Genomic DNA, 20,983 nt, shown 5'->3' with positions numbered 1-20,983 from the left:
TGATGAACAGATACACAAAACGTGGCATGGGCACACATGGGATATTATTCAGCCACAGGTGAGAACAGTGGAGGAGGGTACACGCCACAGCACAGCGAACCTGGAAAGCGGTGAGCAAAAGGAGCCAGACACAAAAGCTCACAAGTTACACGACTAACATAATATGTAATATCTGGGTTAGACAAACCCAGAGACAGAAGATAGATCAGCAGTTGCCAAGGGCTGGGGCAAGAAGGGAATGGGGAGTGATACTGATGGTCAGGGTGTTCCCTTTTGCAGTGATTAAAATGTTCTAGAATTAGTGGGGAAGTCTGCATAGCTTTGTGAATATACTAAAACCACTGAACTGTAGACTTAATAATATAAACAAAACCCCAAAAAGGACAGCCTTTGTGCTGCATCTATCCCTCAGGTATAATTATAGTATTTAATAAACAAGAGATTTCCATTTTTCAGGGGGGTGGCCTGCTGCACAGCTTCTGAGATCTTAGTTCCCTGACCAGGGATGGAACCTGCACCCTCAGTGTGAAAGCGCTAAGTCCTAACCACTGGACCGCCAGGAATATCCCCTGAAATCTTGATTTCCGACTCCTCTCGAAACACTGGAAGACTCTCACAGCTTCACCCACCTGGCGGCAACTGGCCCTGGAGCAGGGAGGTGGCGGGGCTCAGCGGCCTCCCACTGTCCCCCCTGGCCTGCTGCCCCTACTCACAGCATCTCCCAGGCCATGAAGTACTCAGGTCTGCAACCTGTGGTGGAAGGTTACTGTCCCACTTTTGGACACTGAGTTCTGTTTCCAAGCATACTGTATATACAAAAAGGTTGCATATACAAAACAAAGGTATACTTTCTGAAGGAAAAAATTGGGACCTTCAGCCACATAAGTTTTCCTTCTCAGTTAGTCACGGGTTAACTGTGTATCAATGATAAGGAGCAGTCCCTGTGATTAATAACACATTTTTTCTGAAGCACCAAGGCAAGGGGTGAATCTCAGCAGTGGAATGCTGGTAAACCGGCTCTCTGAGAAAGGCTGATTTTCAGTGCTTGGTGATTTCTGTGGGGTAAGCACTCCCGTTACGGCCAATATTAAGTGACCAGTACCCTTGTCGCTGAACACAGGGCTGGGGCAGTGAGCGTGAGGGGCTCTGGCGGCCAACCCAAGGTGGCTCCAGCACACCACCGCACCCGGACAACCTCCCCACCGGCAAGGACGCTCTTCTCCCGGCCCGCCCTCACCTGGGCGGCAACCATGTGCTCTGCATCCTCCTTCTTGCTTGTCGCAGGGTAGAACACGATGTTGTCAATGGTCTGTATCAATTCCAACTGGACCACACACTTGATGAGGAGGCTGGCAAACAGTTTCTGATCTATATCAGATGATAAAGATTAACCCTAATAATGATTCAGCCAGTACTGAGTTCACTGAGCTCTTCCTGTGTGCCAGCACAGATCCTGATGCTGCAGCATAACAATGAATAAGCTGGACAAAAGTCCCTGGCCCCCCCATGGCAGAAGGACAGTAAACAAGCTCTTTAAGTATAAGATACAGGATGTCACACAACGAGGACACAAGGTGGGGACTGGGAGGTGGAAGGGGTGCTGTCAAGGTGGGGCTGCAAGCTGGCCAGAAAAGGTTCTCTCTGAAAATGTGCTTTCTGAGCAAACACCTGAAGAGGTGAAGCGGGTCAGTGACGCAGGTCCCCAGTTCTCCAGCACGTTTCTCTGCTCTTCTACAGACCAGCTCTGGGCTGTGCTCTGTCCACAAGAGGCTACAGGTTCCTGTGGTAGCTGGCCTTGCCAAAGGGCTGAATCTCAGCTGTGAGGGTCGGGGGAAGGGGTGCAGCTCATGTAAATTCTTAGCTCCTGGATCGCTAGATGGAGCAGCCACTGCCCATTTTTTCTGCTTCCATATCTCTCAGAATCTTCTCCTGCCTGTTTCAGTGGCTAAAATAATTCTTTGTGGAGAATTTTCCCTGCTTAGATTATTGATGTCGTTTCTGCCTACGGACCAGACTCCGACTAATGTCTCATCTTCTTAATCCCTGGGTTCTGGGACAGCCCATGGCTGATCTGACTCCAGTCCAAGTACAGCTTCCTTTCCAACTTATTGTTAAAGGACCAGAATGTTGAAAGTATCAGATAAATGTTAACAGGGAGTTGAGTCATCTTCAAGCTTTTGAAAATGGCTATGAAGTTATACATATAACAATTCTCCACACAGAATTAGTTTTAAGTGAAAAAATATACAGTGGAATTGAAACAGATGTAAACTTATACTTGTTCAATGACACCACCACCTTGGACCCAAAATAAAAAGAAAGAAAGTAAACAATGCAAGTGTGTCAAGGGTTGCGCCTGCTGCTCTATGCACTGAGCTCATCCCTGAAAAGGAGGTGGAGACAGAAAACTGGGAGAAACAAAGTTCTGTTCCCTGGAGAACTGGCAGGGCCTCAAGTCCCAGGCATTCCTCAGGATGGAAGTGTCTTGCTGCGCCCAGTGGTTCCACTGAAGAAACGTCCCCTTGTTCCTTTATCTGGGGCTGATGAGGACTCAGCTCCATCCTTTGCCTGGACTCTGGAGACACCCTGGCAGTGCCACAGACATGGAGGAGCGGCCTGCAGTCTCCAAGGTGGAGCCTCTTGAATGAATTCCAAGGGTGGTTATTTTCTAGCCTTCAAAAGATAATGGTGACCACACAGAGCTTTGTCTAATGTGCTGCCTCAGAAGTTCATGCCAGTGTGGACACCTACAGACTGGTGTGTTGAGAAGAGGGTGAAACCACTAGGAAGAAAAATGTCAGCCACAACTTTAAAAAAAGACCAGACTAACATCAGAAAGGGTTCAATTTCTCAGTCAAAAGTGTCTGAATCTTGACTCTACAACGTATTAGTAAGTCATGTCATCCGAGACCTAATTCATTCAAATGTAAAATGGCACCCCCTCAGACGGCAAGGGTAAGAATCACATGAGACTGTACACGCATGGGACACACAGTGCCTGGCTCACAGCAACTGCAAAACCATTCTTTTAAATGAGACAGGAAAACACACCATAAGCAACATTAACGGATAAATCAGTAAAAGTAATTTGAAACTTATATCCAGCAAAGGGATCTCTAACACACAGAGCCCCCTCAAATTAATAAAAAGACCAACAATCAGTACAAAATGAGCCAAGATTATAAACAGAAAACAGAGCTAAGAAAACAGAAATGGTTCTTAAACACAGGAAAAACTGCTCAGTTTCACTCATAATTAAAAACTGCATATTAAGACTACTCAAAAGATACCAAGTATCACCTAGGTGTTTTCAAAGATCATGTTAACAGGTGTAACCTTAATAGGCAGCAACCTGGAATTATCTATCAAAATAGCAAAGGGATTCTGTTTCTGGGGATTTACTGTACAGATAAACTCACAAATAACACATGTATTATGTGATTCAATGGAGTGTTGTTTATAACAGAAAAAGACTAGGAATAACATAAATATCCACTGGTAGGAACCCAATTAAGCAAATAACAGCACAGCTACAGTGTGGGGCAGCACACAGTAGTATAAAAGGGTGTGAGAGCACTTCAGGTACTGATTTTGAATGATCTCTAAGTTACATTAGAGATAAAGAACAATGAACGGTATTCTATAATGTCTATAAAAATGGTGGAAGAGAATTCATATATAAATATGCATTATATGCTTGTGTAGATGGATATGCATTTGCTTACACATGAGTCTCTAAAAAGGACTATTAGCAACTGGTGACACTGGCTGCCACAGGGGAGGGGAGCTGCAGACGGAGGCTCAGGGGTGGAAGGCAGGCTCACAGCCTCTTTTCCTCTCTGCATCTGCCGAATATTTGAATCATGTACATGTGTTACCTACTTAAAATAGCAAACAAATAAAAACAAAAACAGTAAGAAAAGGGGTCTTACTTGCATATGGTCTGGCTTTCCAGCCGTCATCGGTCGGGTTAGAGAGTTGGCTCTGACCCCTCTCAGAGGCATTTTTATCAATGCTGCTTAAAGACTGGCGGTCCAGATCCACGTCCTGGAAGTTAACCAGAGAGAAACACAATGCTCACTCCTCCATTCACAATTTAGGACCTGCGCAGAGATGTGACTGGTTTTAACACCGCTGGCCCAACTTGAATGTTTAAGTGTCTTGCTGAGCTTGAAGTACAATGTAGCACTTTTCAGAGGCTGCATGGGAGAGATCATGAATTTCAATAATTTCTTTCTCCCATTAAAATTTCACATTTTCTGATTCCAAATTAGGTGGCATTTCTCTACACACTATGATTTCATGATGAGTGTGACAATTTTTAATGAGATCAAGTTCAAAAATAAATGAGTATGGTAGGAGCTTTTTTTAAAGTTGACAGCAGAAAGTTAAACAGAAAATGTTTACATACTGTGCTTTATTTTTAAATGGCTATATCCCAAAAGCCTTTCAAAATCTAATGCCTTTATAGTTATTTGGAAATAGAAGCTAGTAAGACTAAAGGTTTACCCTGTAAACCACAGTATTTTAAAGGGATACTACTTCTTTATGGGGCCTTACACAAAAAATGAAAACTATTTCATTGGTGAAGAGAAAAGCATTCTTTTTAAGATTTCTTTTTTTGGATATGGACCATTTTAAAGTTTCTTATTAAATTTGTTATAATATTGCTTTCTGCTCTGGTTCTTTTTCTGGCCATGAGACATGTGAGATCTTAAAGTTTTCTGGCCAGGGACTGAACCTACACCCCCTGCATTGGAAGACAAAGTCTTAAACCACTGTACCACCAGGGAAGTCCCAGGAAAGCACTCTTTATGTAAGAGGGCAATAAATAAGATAATTACACCAAAGCAATATTTACAACGGTGAAAGGCCAGAACTGACGTGACAGTTCAACAAGAGAAAATGCATTAAATAAATGATAATAATGTGCATCCAGGGAAGAGGCTGTTCTCAAAGACTATTTAAGAATATGGAAAAATGCCCACAATGGTATTAATACATTATGTACAAAGTGAGCCCAAACTGCAAATGTGGGTTGCATGTGCTCAATCACAGAAATAAAAGCTAGAAGTGCTTTGTAGCTTTTATTGAGTGAAGTGACTTATTTTCTTAATACTTCTTTGTACTTTTAAAAGAATACATTAATGAATATATACAGTGTTTAGCTCTTACAGGGCTTCCCTGGTAGCTTGGATGGTAAAGAATCTGCCTACAGTGCAGAAGACCCGAGTTCCATCCCTGGGTCGGGAAGATTTCCTGGAGAAGGAAATGGCAACCCACTCCAGTATTCTTGCCTGGAAAATTCCATGGACAGAGAAGCCTGGCGGGCTACAGTTCACGAGATCGCAAACAGTTGGACCCAACTGAGGGACTAACACTTTCACTTTCAGCTCTTATAACCTTCCTTACTCACTTTCCATCAGAAAAGCCTAAACTCCTTAGGCTCCTTAACTTTTTACTATGATATGTGATCAGAGAAAAGACAACTGAAAAAAAAAAAGTCTTACCAAATGTTTTTCTGCTGGATCGTCCTCCATTCCTACAGGTCTCCATGTCAGCAGACTTCAGGGAATGCAAGAGAAGGAAAATAATCAATGTGAAGGGCAGCCTGGAGCTTTAAAACAACTGAACATAGAAATAAAGAGCAGTAATCACATTAACACTTACACGTGGGGGATGGTTGTTTTGAAGATATCCAGCATGCAATTGCATGTTTCGTCCCAGACGTCAGGACTGAATTTCTCTCCGTTGGATATTACTAAGTTTTCTAAGCAATTTGTACCTGATCGAGCCAACTGCTCGTTATCTGCAAAATAAAACATCTATCATTAAACTTCAAATGCTGTTCTGATTCCAGCCTGATCACTGATGCTGCCTATTGTGATGTGGGGAGACAATGCAACTGGTAGGCTAGTAGGCCTCTAATTAATGAAGCACTGCTAAGGATGGTATTAAAAGTTTTTAGTGTTTAAGTAGGCTATAAAGAGGTAAAATTATTTTTTATACTTTATTGTTAAGAATGGAAGAATGTCAACATTTTGATACTTAATTAATTGGCTCCTTGTATGAGAAATGCTTTATAAACTGACTTGGAGGAGAAACTGTTTCTATGTTCTAATTTAATTAAAAAATACTCATTTTCACCAATTTTAAATGCACTCTTCAGCCTTCATGCTTCTATATGTTGAAAAAATTAATCTCTCACTAAAGACTACATCAAGAAAAATAATGCCTAGCTACACAAAGAGTACCTTGTTTTACACACCACTGCAACTGTGCAAATACATCAGAAAGAAGAACTTCATTCAAAGTTTCATAGAACTGGGTAAATACGTCACAAATAGCATAAAGTGCGTGATTGCAAGTTGTTGTCATCCACTCGGATTTCTGGGGAAAAAAAAATTAAAAGATAATGTTTAAAAGGCACTCTCCTTGTAAGGTGAGATGGTAATTCTCACATATCACTGGCAAAATATTCTGAAACAAAATTTGGCAATAGGGATCAACTGTCTTAAACATGTGCACATCCACTCATGCAGTAACACTACTTCCAGGAATGAACCCTGAAGAAATACAGATCTGCGGCTGAAGATTTATGAATAAAGATGTCTACCACGCAGGTATTCATCCACTGTAAACACAGACATAGACCAACGCTCAGTAACGTGGCGATTACGCTGGGAACATCCATACGACAGAATTTAAGCAGTCATTCAAAGCGACACTGCTGGGAACTCCCTGGAGGTCCAGTGGTTACGACTCTGCCCTTTCACTGCTGGGGCCCAGGTTCAGTCCCTGGTCAGGGAACCAAGAGCCTGCAAGCTGTGTGGCACGGCCAAAACAAAAAAAAAAAACCCCCAAAAGCGATCCATTCAAACATGTTAGTTATGTTCAATACACCTTACACAAAAATGTAAATATTAAAAATGATGTTGGATAGACAAGTTTTTCCAAAGATATACAAATGGCCAAAAGATACATGACAAGGCACTCAAAATCACTCATCAGAGAAATGCAAATCAAAATCACAATGAGATAACACCTCGGGCCTATCAGAATGGCCATCATCAAAAAGACAAGAGATAATAGATGCTTGAGACGATGTGAAGAGAAGGGAACCCTTGGGCACTGATGATGGAAATATACATTGGTGCAGCCGCTATGGAAAACAGTATGGAGGTTCTTAAAAAATTTAAAAATAGAACTACCATATGATTCAACAAATTCTACTTTGGGGTATACACCTAAAGGAAATGAAAACATGATGCTGAAGAAACACATGCAACCTCACATTCTCCCAACTGTTCAGAAGTTGGTATGAACCAAACAGTGAAGAGGACCGCGAGGCACCTGCTGAAACCGGCAGGTTCGGTGCTCCAGGGCCGAGTGGGCGCACACTGGAGATTTATTTCCCCTCACTCGTCCCCAGATGGGAAGTTCCTCAGCTCTACTCGATGACTGGGAGAAGAGGGCCAGGAAGGGTGTTTTCCTTTTCAAAACACACCCAAAACGGCTCGCTGTGTAAGACCTCTGTGGGCTGTGGATGCTGACGACACAACCCTGGGCACAGATGAGGGCCAGAGCGGCTCTTCTCCCATCTCCCCCGGGCAGTGCTTTCGTCATCACCCACCTCCGACTGTTGCTCGGGGAGTTTCATGTTGTCAAAAATCCTGAACACGATTCTGAACAGGTCCTGCCACCAGTGCTTTTCAAAGGTGTGGCCATAGCTCTTCATGATCTCGAACATGACTGTGAGCCCTCTGGGGGAAACAAAGCCGGGCACAGAGGAGGGGATGGGTGGGGGAAGAGGGCAGGGGCCAGGGGAGGCGGGGACTGAGACCCAGGCGGGGAGGTGGGGAAGGGGCCCCGGGATGTGGTTACCTGGTCCGGACATCTAGCTTGCATCTGTTAATGATGCAGGAGAGCTCAAACAGGATGGGGAACCAGCCTCGGACCCAGACTCTGTCACCAGGAGCCACGTTCATGTCATCGCTTGTGTATTCTTGCAGCACCTACAACGAGACCATCCCTCAGAGGCGGACCCAGCAGGTTAAAGGAAGGAGCCGAATCAGAACTACAAGAAGATGAAAGCTCCTCATTTCCCCTCCTAAAAACCTCAGTTCAGCAAGGGTCTGTTGGGAATCCTGCAGAGATAGAGACCAGTCTGTTTCAAAGGCACATGCGCGGTTTCTCCCTATGGACCTTTGTGGGTTTTAGAGTAAGGTGAGTGAGGCAGATCACAAGAATCCTGGTGGCAGGAGGTTTTACATTAAGAAAAGCGATAAAGGTCAAATGGTGATAGCAAAACATCCAGGATGATTCAGTATCTCAGACTGTTCCCAAATGTTACTACAAAAGGAGAAGGGGGCAGCAGAGGATGAGATGGTTAGACAGCATCACTGATTCAATGGACATGACTTTGAGCAAATTCTGGTCAATAGTGGTGGAGAGATGAGCCTGGCGTGCTTGCAGTCACAAAGAGTCAGACACGACCTGGCAACTGAACAACTGTAGTTGTATTACTTAAAAGAGGAGTGGCAGCACCTACTATTGACTGAGCACTTGCTATGGGCCAGGAGCTGTAAAGGTGTTTTACCTGAATTAACAATTCTCACAATTCCCTGAAGCAGGTAGAAATAATGGTTCCACTTTGTAGATGAGTTAAGAGGCACTAAGGAATAAATAAGAGGCCCAAAGCCACGTGTATAGGCGCTGGCGGTCTTTACACAGTCCAAATGTGAAGCCCTACTTCCTGCCCTGTCTCTGGGGTCCTCAGCCCTCTGTTCCTTAACCACTCTTGAAGAAGCGTGCTCTGTTGCAATGGAGTTTCTCTATCAACTCTGGTTATTTAGCATTAGGCGATTGCTCTCTGTGCTTCACTTACTGCCCTTGTATAACGGGAATATAATTACCCCTCCTATGGGCCTGATGTGGGGGTTAAAGGAATGCACACACAGAACATGCCTCGAATGCTGCCTGACATATACGGAGTGCTCAATCAACAGCGGTCTCACTGTCATCTCATCTCATTGAGCTGTTGCTGGGACCAGATGTATCATCTCGGGGGCGTGCACTTCTGTAAAGAATGCTTAAAGAGAGATCTGTACAGGCCATCAGTTTAGTCCTGCTTGTTTTCACCCAACTGCAGTGTTTTGAGGCTGTCAGCTGACCCACTTTAGGAAAGTGAGATATAACAGAAAAACCCTCAGCATTTTTGGGAGAAAACAAAAGGTGATCTCTAAACGTGATTTCTTGGCTATATCACGGTGGCATAATGTCATTTCCTAGAAGAGAGGTTTGGTTTCTCTCAAATACAATGTCTAGCTTCTTCAGTTTTGCCAAAATTCACAGCTAAACTATTATCTTCTACAAAAACAATCTGTAGGATACTATATAAAAGTTCAGACTAAATAAAATACTTTCATACATACAAAATAACCAGAAGGTAAAACCCCTTTTATGGCAGTATGTGGAAATAAACATCTAGTTTAGGGCAAGCACACATTTGTAAGAGGGCAGCTGGAAAAACTCTTTCCCAGGAGAGCAAGGGTCTTTTGTCCACGCATCCTTCCCCGCCACGGCTCAAACAGCGCGAAGAGGAACACTGTACCCGCGGCCTCTCAGAGACGTATTTCCCACAGAAGCGGATAAGCCGGATGGCTTCCATGCTCGTGTCAGGGAAAGCAGCGTTGCAGGCGAACTCCGATAAGCACTTCACAGCATCTTGAAAGGAATCGATGGCTGCAGGGAAATGGTGCTGGAAAATGGTTGCTGGGGAAACAAAGGCACATTTTTAATAAGACCAGGATTTAGAAACGAGGATTAAACACACACACAAACATAGGAGATGATTACTGCAGTGAAAATCTAAGGAAGGCATGTCAGTGGTCTCTGGAAGACAGGGTTTCTGATGAAATTATTCAGGAACGAATGCCCTGAGTACAACTAGGGCAAAACTGCACTGCTTCCTCAGCTCAAGCAGTGAGGTAAAGGCCCAAATATTCATTCATTCGACAAACATTTATTGAGTGCCAACCACATGCAAAGTGTGTAAAGCAACTATACTGCAATAAAAATTAATTAATAAAAAATAAAATTATGGATAAGATGGGAAATAAAAATCCCACAAAGTGTGGTTGTGGGCCCCGGGGACAGAGATAAGCAGTCAAATTTCCCACCTTTGCTCCAATGGGTAAGATGGACAATAATCACCTCAATCAGTAGATACGTAAAATAATCCCAGGTGGGGTGGGTGCTGGGCGAGGGGACAGAGACAGGAGAGGCTGGTGGTGGGGGAAGGACTCTGGGAAGAGCTCCTTTCTGAGATGTGGTCCTAAGGAAGTGAGAGGACTGCCAAGAGAAGACCAAACTGTCCATTTTAGGATGGAGTCAGCAGAACCGTGAGGGATATACAAACGTGGATGCATGTGGGGTTGGCCTAGAGGGTCTGCCTGACGGAAGCCAAACACTGAGGGAAGCACTGGCCCTGGTTCTGTGACCCTGAGCACATCCCTTCATTCCCTGGCTGCTTCCGCCCTAAGATCACACCTGGTGCTACCTTGCTGGGACCTTGTAAGGACAAAGTGAGACATGGAAGGTCAGTGAGCCAAAGCTGACAGGCAGTTTAAAATCGACAGTTTTCAAAATCTTACAGATACCACCTGAGAATATGAGTGACAAGAATTAAAAAAAAGTTAAAAGATCTCAAAAAAAATCAAAGCTGACCCGATGTCTTACAATGTCCACCAACAGCAAGACCGGCAAACAGGCAGGCCCAGGGACAGAGGTCAGTGCAGGGCGCAGGGCCATGGCGTGAGTTCTGGGCTGGACTGCAGGCGGCAGGCTCCCTCCACCACCTCCTGGCGGTGTGACCTCAGACAAGCTCTCCTCCCCCAACTCTCCTGCGTCTGTTTCCTCTTCATTGAAACACGGGGAAGTACTGGTTTTTCTATCAGTGGGCTCAAACAACCCCAGACCAAAACTATCCCAGAAAAAAAATTTCAGAAAGTTCCCAAACTCAAAGCCTGAATTTGCTGCATGCCGGCAACTAGGTACACAGCCTTCTTATGTTGTATCATGTACTATGAGTAACCTACACTTGATTTAAAGTATATGGGAAGATGTGCAGTGGTTTTATGCTATTTCATCTTAGGGGCTTGAGCATCCGTGGATTTGGTACCTGAGGAGGGTCTTGGAACCAGTTTCTGACAGATATGAAGGGATGACTGTGTGTTCTTGTTACTCATGGTACTCGTCCTACAAAGCTGCTGTGAGCGACGCACTGGCAAACACTGACCCATTGCTCCTCGTGGAAATGGAGTTAGGCTCCTGTGAGCCTGTGCTCACGATACTTTCATCAACCTATCAACACACAAACTTGCTTTGTGTGCATTCCTGTCTAAAGACAGTTCAGTTCAGTCGCTCAGTTGTGTCCAACTCTTTGCGACCCCATGAACTGCAGCACGCCAGGCCTCCCTGTCCATCACCAACTCCCGGAGTTCACCCAAACTCATGTCCATCTAGTCGATGATGCCATCCAGCCATCTCATCCTCTGTCGTCCCCTTCTCCTCCTGCCCTCAATCCCTCCCAGCATCAGAGTCTTTTCCAGTGAGTTAACTCTTCGCATGAGGTGGCCAAAGTATTGGAGTTTCATCTTTAGCATCATTCTTTCCAAAGAACACCCAGGACTGATTTCCTATACTTAGAATATTTTGTTGGCTCACTGACACTGAACTTGCAGCCAACAGCAAGGCAGCTCATGCCTGAGCGAAGCTTAGACATGTATTTTCTCCATAAAGGACCACACAGACGTCCTGCCCTTAGGAACACTGGCTAGCACATCAGCACTGTGCTATGGACTAATTTAAAAGGTAAAATCACAAACTAAGACAAAGATGCCGAAAACACGGCAGTGAGTTTTTGTTTGTTTGTTTTTTACCACAGGAAGGATACTTGTTTTTTATTTGGCTGTGCCACTCAGCACGCAGGATCTTAGTTTCCTGACCAGGGTCCAAATCCACGGGCCCTAAGCTGGAAATGCAGACCCTTAACCACTGGACCGCCAGGAAGTCCCCACTTGTTTATTTACAGTAAAAAAGCCGAAACGTGAAGGCCTTGTTCAGTCTCAGCTGGGAACAGGCACCCTGGGGGACGAGCATTTTGCTGCTCTGTGTGTGTTCATGTCAGCAAACGACCACCAAAGGGCCAGGAATTTTGGTTTTGGGGTTACATATAAATTTTAGCAAGTACCTGAACTCACAAACATAGAAACGGTGAATAATGAGGGTTGACTGTGTTTCCTTTCACAGTTAAGCACATGTCAAGAGCCCAGCATACCACGTGACACATGAGTACATCACAGTGTAGCTGAAACAAGGAAGCCCCTTTTGGGAGTAAACTAGACAGGAAATAAGTGGTCACCCTCCTAGACTTGCATGTGGGGCGTCGGTCGGGAGGGGACGGAGACACTCACTGACGATGTGGCCCGTGGTCTGGAAGGCCAGCTCCACGATGTTCCCGTCGTGATCCGAGGCCGCCTGGTGGAACACGGCGAAGATGTTCTTCCAGCCTGAGCGGATGTTGGCCGCCTGGGAGTTCACCATCTGGGCGATGCAGCGGATCACCATGTCCCGGATGGTTGGAGACCTGAGGAAGGAACGGGCAGCCATGTCATCTGTACTTTGGACAATGGGAAGATAAATGAATATGGTTCAATCCATAAAAGCAGTACTTAAAAAAAATTTTTTTTTAAAGCATGTACTAATCCAGATTCATTAAAAAGAAAAAAATTAGAGAGACAAAAAGAAAAAAATAATAGGACAGTCAATGGGGCAGTTAGTTGCCTAGTCAGCGGTCATCCTCCCATCTCCTTAATAACAGAAGTCTGATTTCACCTGGGCAGCCACATGCTTGATCTCAGGGAACCAGCATAAACAGTGTAAGCAATGTGACAATCTTGTCTCATGTGTCAGATCCTCAATTTCCCAGTCTCCCGTGCAGCTAGGGGAGCCATGTGATCTGACCAATTAGGTGTAAGAGAAAAAACTATGCCATGGGAGGGGAGGGGTTTCTGGGAAGGTTCTGCTTTTGTCTTAAAAGGAATACACTTGTGAGGCGCTGCCCTTTCTCCTCTTGTTCCCATTCTGATGGTGGGCTCTATCCCTTTAAATTACTCCCACTGTGAACACGGCATGATGTCTGGAGCTGAAGCCTCCATCCAGCAATCATGAAACAATAAGCTCAAGGAAGAAGAGTACCCTGTTTTAGGTCAAACAAAGGGACAGAAAGAACCTGGTTCCTTGGTCACAATTTGGGCTATGGGACCAATGCTGGGACTGTCTTCCTCTGACTTGTTAAGCAAACAGTCCATAGCCTTGTGGTCAATTCTTCTGGCCCCAAACATTTAGAGTAACATACTCATAATTCTTCCATCCAGAGATGTGGCCTGTGTACACCATTCCTAAAAGTGTATATCCTCTCAGATTTTTGGGCAGAGATATTTATGTATGCTAAATACATACACTTGGATGGGAATATACGTATGTAACTTAAGACGAATATTTTAAATGATTACAAAACAAAACCTGAAGACAGAAGAAATGGTCCATTTCCTGAAGCAGCTGCAAGGTCAACATGGTGCTCCCTGGATGTTTACAGCAGATTAGAATGCATGTCTTTTAACACACCTCAGCTGACTGCCCATATAAGAGTTCTCCCCTTACCTTGACACTGTTTTTCAGAGCGGTTATCACCACTGACTAAACATTTTGGGTTTATTTATCTATCTCACTGGACTATAAACAGGGATTAAAAAATTTTTATTATGGAAAATTTCATTTACATAAAAGAGAAGATGGGGTAATAAACACACATAGACCCATCACTTAGCTGCAATGATCATCAAATCAGGGCCAAACAAACCAGGAACTTTTGACTGTTTTCTGTTTTGTTGTATGGTTGGCAGCGAGAACAGTATGTAGCCCATGGCAGGCCTCAAAAAATACAGGCTGAGTGAATGAATGAACAGAGTGACTACTTCAGAAGGACAGCTGTCCTGACCTCCCTTATTACCTCCCTGGGGCATAAAGGCTGGGTCAGACAATTGCTCCCCCTGTTCAAGGCTACTTCGGCAGTGGCCCTTTCTCTGAACTCCCTTGGCACCAGCCCAGGTAAGAATGCATCATTTCTATGAGCTGCAGTGGTGTAATCTGCCCTCTGTGGAAGGTGACGGACATATCTCAGTGGGATTTACTTAGAGACAATAGGTGTGAATCACAGTCCGCTCATTTTATCTGCTTCCATCAACATGAGAGGAAAAAAGACCAATTGTGTGGTTATTTCATCACAAAATGCAAGTGAGCTCCACAAGGACAGAGACTTCATCTTCTACCTGGTACAAGGTATTCAGTTTGTTAGACTTTTAGACCCCAACAGGGGTCTAAGGATCTTCCAGAATAATGCACATACCTGTTTTTCTTCATAATATGCTCAAAAGGCCTCAAAAAGTCTTTCTGGAAACGGAAGTTGGCTAATTCTCCCTTCTCAAGGAACTTCATGGAGAGCTGCCTTAGTGAGTCCACAGCAAAGATAGCCACGTCCTCATTGGGGTTACAGCCGACCTAGGCAGGGACAGGAGGAGACGTGAAACAGGCACAGCGGAGCAACTGTGGACGTGGGGTTCTGAACCTCACACACAGCCTGCCTTCAAAATAAATGCTCTGGGAAAACAGACCTCAGGAGGAGAAAAAGCTCTTTCTTGGCTATTACCTGTACAATTTAAAGTTTCACAACAAAATACATTAAACATGCTTTTAAAATATGCTCACTTTGTGTTTCTGAGTCACGTTTTGATAATTCATACACTATTTCAGACCTTTTCATTATTATTACATTTGCTACGATGATCTGTGATCAATGACCTTTGATGTTACTATTTGCAAAAAGATTACAACTTACTGAAGGCTCAGGTGATGGTTTACATTTTTTAGCAATACACTATTTTAAAATTAAGCTATGTACATTTTTTTATTACTATACACTTAATAGACTACAGCATAGAGTAAACATAACTTGTTTGAAAGTGTTAAGTTGCTCAGTCATGTCCGGCTCTTTGCAACCCCATGGCCTGTAGCTTGCCAGGTTCCTGTCCATAGCATTCTCCAGGTGAGAATACTGGAGTGGGTAGCCATTCCTTTCTCCAGGGGATCTTCTCAACCCAGGGACTGAACCCAGGTCTCCTTCACTGCAGGAAGATTTTTTACCATCTGAGCCACCAACCAAAAAGTTCATGTGACCCACTTCACTGAGTATTCACTTTACTGCTTTGGTCTAGAACTGAACCTGCAGTATCTCTGAGGTTGGCCTGTATATCGAATGGATTAAAAAAAATAATTAGCTTTGATGACGGTCTGGCTGAGGGTTGCTGATGGTCAAAGGTGCTGTTAACTGTAATATTTTAGTGCTCATGTAATGTTGACGTAATTAGAGACTAGTAACAATATTATTATTCCCTAGCTAAAAATCCCTGGCAGCTGCAGGAATACACCCTACGAGCTTTGCGCACCCCTGGACACACTTGTGCCCTAGTCTAGAAGAGGAGACACACGGGACCATCCCAGTGACTGCGGGAAGCCCGAGAGCTCTAGTCCACCACCCACCTGTTCAAACCCCCAGGCTTCGCATGTGCTCTGGCTCCCATGGGGAATGGAACACCCTTCTGAGGTGGTGAAGAGAGTGAAGAGCCCCAGACTGAGCAACCGAGAATGCCACAACCTTGCACTTCACAGCACTGATGAGATGGAACGGGCATATGTAATGAGGCTGACAACCATGAAATGTCTAATTACTACCTGCCAGCCTAGGTCTCAAGTGTGTCATAGGCCTGGACAAGAATACAAGATACAGTCATGCTAATGATTCACATTTACTCTCTCATACAAGTTCCTATCAGTGATGTCCACTAGGAATTTATTTACCCAGAATGGTGGGAAAGATGGGTGCTGAGTGGTTTGATTACTTTAGGTGGCAATGTTACCCTTTGCTCAACAAACATTTACTCTGGATCATCGACAGGCTCTTGTGGCTCCGTCCTCACTGAGGGTTCAGAAAGGTCACCTCCAGAGTGGCTGGACACACTGCAACGCCTGACCCTTTACCATCAGCTATTTTATCATGCGGCCTTCCCAGGCGGCTCAGCAGTAAAGAATCCGTCTGCCAATGCAGGAAATGCAAGTACAATCCCTGGGTCAGGAAGATCCCCTGGAGAAGGAAATGGCAAACCATGCCAGTATTCTTGCCTGGGAAATCCCATGGACACAGGAGCCTGGCAGGCTATAGTCCGTGGGGTCACAAAATAACCAGATATGACTTAGTAGCTAAACAATTTTATTACAGAATGCAAGTGAGCTCCATGAGGGCAGGGACCTCATCTGTCTACTACTTGGTACAAGGCACTCAGTTAGTTTGTTAAACAGATGGTGTGCTCAGAAGTGCCTCACGTAGAGCTGATAAGCAAGCAAAGTAACAAAGACCTCAGATTAGCTGATGGGCCAAGTTAGAACCAAGGCTGCATGTGACTGTGCCTCCTTTCAGAGGGGCCCCACGGCTGCCTGGGACAGCCAACAGTGCCCGACTCTCCCCAGTCTGCGTTTAGTGACACCACACCGAGAGCTGTCCATCGACCACTGTGCGGTATTTACACCACAGAAATCGGCAAACGCTACAAATGATTCACCATCGCTCAACTGTTTGCTCTAAATCCCAATTACTTCTCATGATTTTCTTCTATTCAATGTAGAGAGAGCAGTTCTCTTTTGGATAAGCTGTCTTTTATTAACACTATTTCTAAGCATCTGTGTTAACAACTCTTTTCTCCAGGCCTGAGAAAATTGTTTTGAAATCATGAAATGTGTTTTGGTAGGAAACAGTATTAAGCTTTTAGTTTTCCCTTAAAAAGCAAATAACATTACAGATACATACATTTATGTACATAATATGTATTTTGATTTCATTTGTTCAGTATACACGTGCACGTGTCTATATGTATACAATGAAACCTCTCGTGGACAACAATCTGGTTTTCTCTCTGTAGTTTTCAGTTTAGAAGTCTCTGGCTTGTTTCTGATTTAAATAAATGTTAGTTTCCTCAAAAAGATTATAGATGAGGGGTGGTAATGGAAGCCAGAAAACAAGAAGCAGTGACATTTATGATGCGACTATAAAGAACCTAACGTAATCTGTGGTCATTCAGAGGCGCTTCAGGATTTCGCAATGCTTTCAAGCACCAATGTTTGTCCAGTGATTGTGATGATTTTTATGGTGTGAGCCTCCATCCTAAATATGGGATATTAAAGTATTCTATACACAAATGGATTTTTAACTCATTCTCCATAAGTTCTACCAGTAGTAAGTATGCTATCAGCTGTTCTTGACTCCACAAGGAAAGTGAACTTTGGCACCTAAACACTCAATCGCTTGTGTTTTGGATTTAGTCGCCTGCCTTTTGTTTTGGACATCAATTGAGTGGTTGTTGAATCTGAAGAGTTACCTTATTGAAGTGATCTCCGATCACATGCCATATTCGGGACCACTGCAGTCGGATCCGATTCATGTTGTAGTAAGAGATCTCCACGATCTTCTGCAAGCTGAACATGCGGGGGTGGTGGGGGGAAGCCAGCTCGTCCATGGACACGGCACACAGCCAGCGGACAAAGTCGACTACAGGCCAGACCCAACAACACACGCGAGGCCGCGTTAGTACTGGTCAGGCAGTTACAACAGGAGGCTCTGCAGTTGTCGCAGGGGAGCCCAATACTTACCTATCGCATTTCCATCCAGCCTGGTAGAGCCAGTAAAAATTCTAGGAAGAAAATTCCAGATATAACGAAAATTAAATTTGGAAGATGAAGGTTCAATTTCAAACACTCAGAAAAGGCAAAAAGGAAACATTTCAGGTTTGGCACTTCCACTAAAATAAATTATGAGGCATCAGAGGTATAGAACTGGTCAACGAGGTGCACTGAGAGCAGAAACGCTTATACTGGTAGGAAGAGAAAAGCAACATCAAAAGGATGGGGGAGAGTCAAAATAGGATAGTGTGGAACATGGTATTCCACAGCAGGGGGAATGCAGACTGAGGACCTTTAAAAAGGTGTTCCTCCATAAGAGCAACCAAAAAACTTACAAAATTTTACAAATTTTTCAGATCTGAACTCTGGAAATTACCAAAGGCTTGGGACAATGTTTATTCAAGAAAAATGGCTGACTCTTTTAGACAGCATATAGTTAGACCACGTTTATTTTAATCCATCCTGCCAATCTCTCTTTAGATTCAAACCTGAATAGGCTGAAAGTAGAAGTATGAAAAAAATACCACATGCAAACAGTTAACAAAAAGAAAACAAGAGTAGCCATACTGATACCAGACAATACAACACTGGAGTCATTACTGGAGACAAAGAATATTTTACAATGATAAATGATTTAATATGTGAAGAAAATCTAGTAATTGTAAATATATATGTGTTTAACAACAGAGGGGCTTCTCTGGTGGCTCAGTGGTAAAGAATCCTCCTGCAGTGCAAGAGACATGGTTTGATCCCTGGTCCGGAAAGATCTCCTGGAGAAGGAAGTGGCAACCCACTTCAGTATTTTTGTCAGGAAAATCCTATGGACAGAGGACTCGACAGTCCACGGGGTCTCGAAGAGCTGGACAGGACTTAGCAACTAACAAAAGAGCCCCAAAATCATGGGCAAAAAAGACATACTTGAAAGGGGAAAATAAAACAATTCAAACAATGTCCAGAAGGAGCAGATGTACACAGGCAGGAGGTGCGCTGGTGGTTACAGGAGCTGTAAAGACGTGGGGCTTCTTTACGGGCTGATGAAAAGCTCTGAAGTCAGACGGCCGCACAACTCTGCACATACTAAAAACCACTGACTGGATGTACGTTTCAGAAGAGCAAGTCTTAGGATGTATGAATTGTGTCTCAATTTGACAAATGTAAGCACACAGAGAGGTGCTAGACAAGCTACTGTTGCCCACTCTCTGGCTGAGGCAGAGAAACAAGGAAGGGACAAACATTTCGTTCTATCAGCCCAAACCTAAGAGGAAAAGGTGGGGAAAACTCAACAAAAGTGTGTCGCAGACAGTATTTCTATTGGAGAGGAGAAAAGCAACAGGAGCAAGATGATCAAAGCATGCTAACAAAGAGTTTAAAATACTAAGAAAATTGTTCTGACAGCAATACAAATGATGTCATAAATTCTATACTGCTATTATCTGAAATTATTTATATTTAATGTATACGATCATTCAATGGCAATTTTCAGGAGTTTGTTGACTTTTAAGAAAATTCCTATTTTAAGCCCTAGTATGGAAAAGGCAACCCACTCCAGTGTTCTTGCTTGGGAAATCCCATGGACAGGGGAGCCTGGTGGGCTACAGTCCAGGCGGTTGCAAGAGAGTTGGACACAACTTAGCAACTAAACAACAACATAATGAATATCTTCAAATGAGAATATCTATATTTCTCTTGGATGTTTAGGTCAAGTTTTAAGTAAACAGAAACAACTGAAAGGTTGAGAGGAAAAAGAAATGGAAATGTCAACTTGGCCAACTCTCACTTACAGATAGGCTTTAAATCCAATACTCTTCGAAATTTTTTAAAAAGTAACTTCTAAACTAAGGAAATTCAAAACATTAGAACAAGCAAAAACTCTTGTTTCTGACATAATTTGGTCACAAAGTTAGTTATAATTTTATTTATTTATTGGCAGTGCTGTATGGCTTGTGGGATTCAACTGGGGATTGAACCCAGGCCCCAGGCAGGGAGGGTGTAGAGTCCTAACCACTGGATTGCCAAGGAATTCCCCAACATAGTTTTTAAAAAGTTATGACAGTTCAAGATCAAAATCCCAACGAATGCGAAGGTGATGAGCAGCTGTGGGCCACACGTGCTGCTTTTGCGCTTCCTCAGTTTGAGTGATCCGGGGTGACAACATAACAGTCAAACAGGTTAGGGATCCTTCACACCCAGCAACTACACAGAAGGTGCCAAGGCACCGGGTGGCCCAGCTTCCTGGAGAGCAGATTCATTACCTGTCTACAGCCACTACCACGCTCTGAGAGCTGGTCTCGCCAACGGACTCCTGGAAGCTGGCCATCTGTCTCTTGTCCACTCCGCCACTCACCAAATTTCCTGAAACACAGTGCACAAAAGCAACAGTGCTTCTGAAACAGTCAAGTAAAGAGAACTAAGTATCCTGTGACATCAGCGTGCACAAGCAAGAGACCGTGAGATAGGTTTGCAAGCGAAAAAAAACCCCTCCAATGATGGCAGAATAAAACTAACTCAGGTTTTGGCATTTTTGCATCTGGAATACGTTCTTACGCAAGTTCTCTCTCTTCCTTTACCATCCATCTCCCTGTCGTAACAGTCTTCTGTATTTTTTATAGTATTAAATGTCTATGTTTAGAAAAACAAATTCAAGTTGATTGATACTAACTCAGAGCTCCTAGAACATGTAACAGTTTAAAACTGTTGAAGATCTGAGGTGTTCTCCAGGGTTTCACTTCAGTCATCCTGACATAAACCCCGAGAAGAAGGTGCTGTTACCCTTTCATGTTCGGAGTTTGTACTTTTAGCTGAACGACGCCAACCAGTGTTCTGCGGGGCCAAGGAGTCGCCTCTCTGCATCAAATGACCCGGGTTTGAAACCTACCTCTGCTCCTTCCTCCAAACGGCACCTCGTTCATAGCACTTCACCCCCCTGTGCCTCACTTATCTCATTTACAAAATAGGGATAATAGCCCCAATCTCACTGAGTTGTTACAAGGATTAAATGAATTAAATATACAAACTGAGTGCTTAGAATGTGGCCTGGCATGTCTGCCCTTTTTTACTGTTATCATTGTATCACTGACAAGAGAGTCTCTCAGTTCAATGTATCACCAGAAATAACCCTACTTCATAAGGATAC

The 20,983-nt window shown here is 43.8% G+C and overlaps 1 protein-coding gene across 2 annotated transcripts in view; it reads right to left on the bottom strand.

The window, feature by feature from the left end:
• The window catches only part of ARFGEF2 (ADP ribosylation factor guanine nucleotide exchange factor 2), an 83,010-nt gene that overhangs the window by 10,062 nt on the left and 51,965 nt on the right, over window positions 1-20,983 (bottom strand). For both annotated transcript variants that reach the window (XM_055545237.1, XM_055545236.1), the window contains exons 23-35: window positions 20,103-20,202; window positions 17,821-17,861; window positions 17,550-17,719; window positions 14,471-14,622; window positions 12,477-12,649; window positions 9,614-9,774; window positions 7,885-8,015; window positions 7,634-7,763; window positions 6,255-6,390; window positions 5,671-5,809; window positions 5,511-5,565; window positions 3,933-4,047; window positions 1,238-1,368 (exon numbers count right to left, since the gene is read on the bottom strand). In XM_055545237.1, the coding sequence (XP_055401212.1) occupies window positions 1,238-1,368; window positions 3,933-4,047; window positions 5,511-5,565; window positions 5,671-5,809; window positions 6,255-6,390; window positions 7,634-7,763; window positions 7,885-8,015; window positions 9,614-9,774; window positions 12,477-12,649; window positions 14,471-14,622; window positions 17,550-17,719; window positions 17,821-17,861; window positions 20,103-20,202 (1,634 nt within the window). The remainder of the gene's footprint in view (window positions 1-1,237; window positions 1,369-3,932; window positions 4,048-5,510; window positions 5,566-5,670; window positions 5,810-6,254; window positions 6,391-7,633; window positions 7,764-7,884; window positions 8,016-9,613; window positions 9,775-12,476; window positions 12,650-14,470; window positions 14,623-17,549; window positions 17,720-17,820; window positions 17,862-20,102; window positions 20,203-20,983) is intronic.

Source organism: Bubalus kerabau, chromosome 13, assembly GCF_029407905.1.
Source record: "Bubalus kerabau isolate K-KA32 ecotype Philippines breed swamp buffalo chromosome 13, PCC_UOA_SB_1v2, whole genome shotgun sequence".
Taxonomy (NCBI): Eukaryota; Metazoa; Chordata; class Mammalia; order Artiodactyla; family Bovidae; genus Bubalus; species Bubalus kerabau.
The sequence above is the reverse complement of the archived record's forward strand: the minus strand, read 5'-3'. Positions and strand labels throughout refer to the sequence as shown.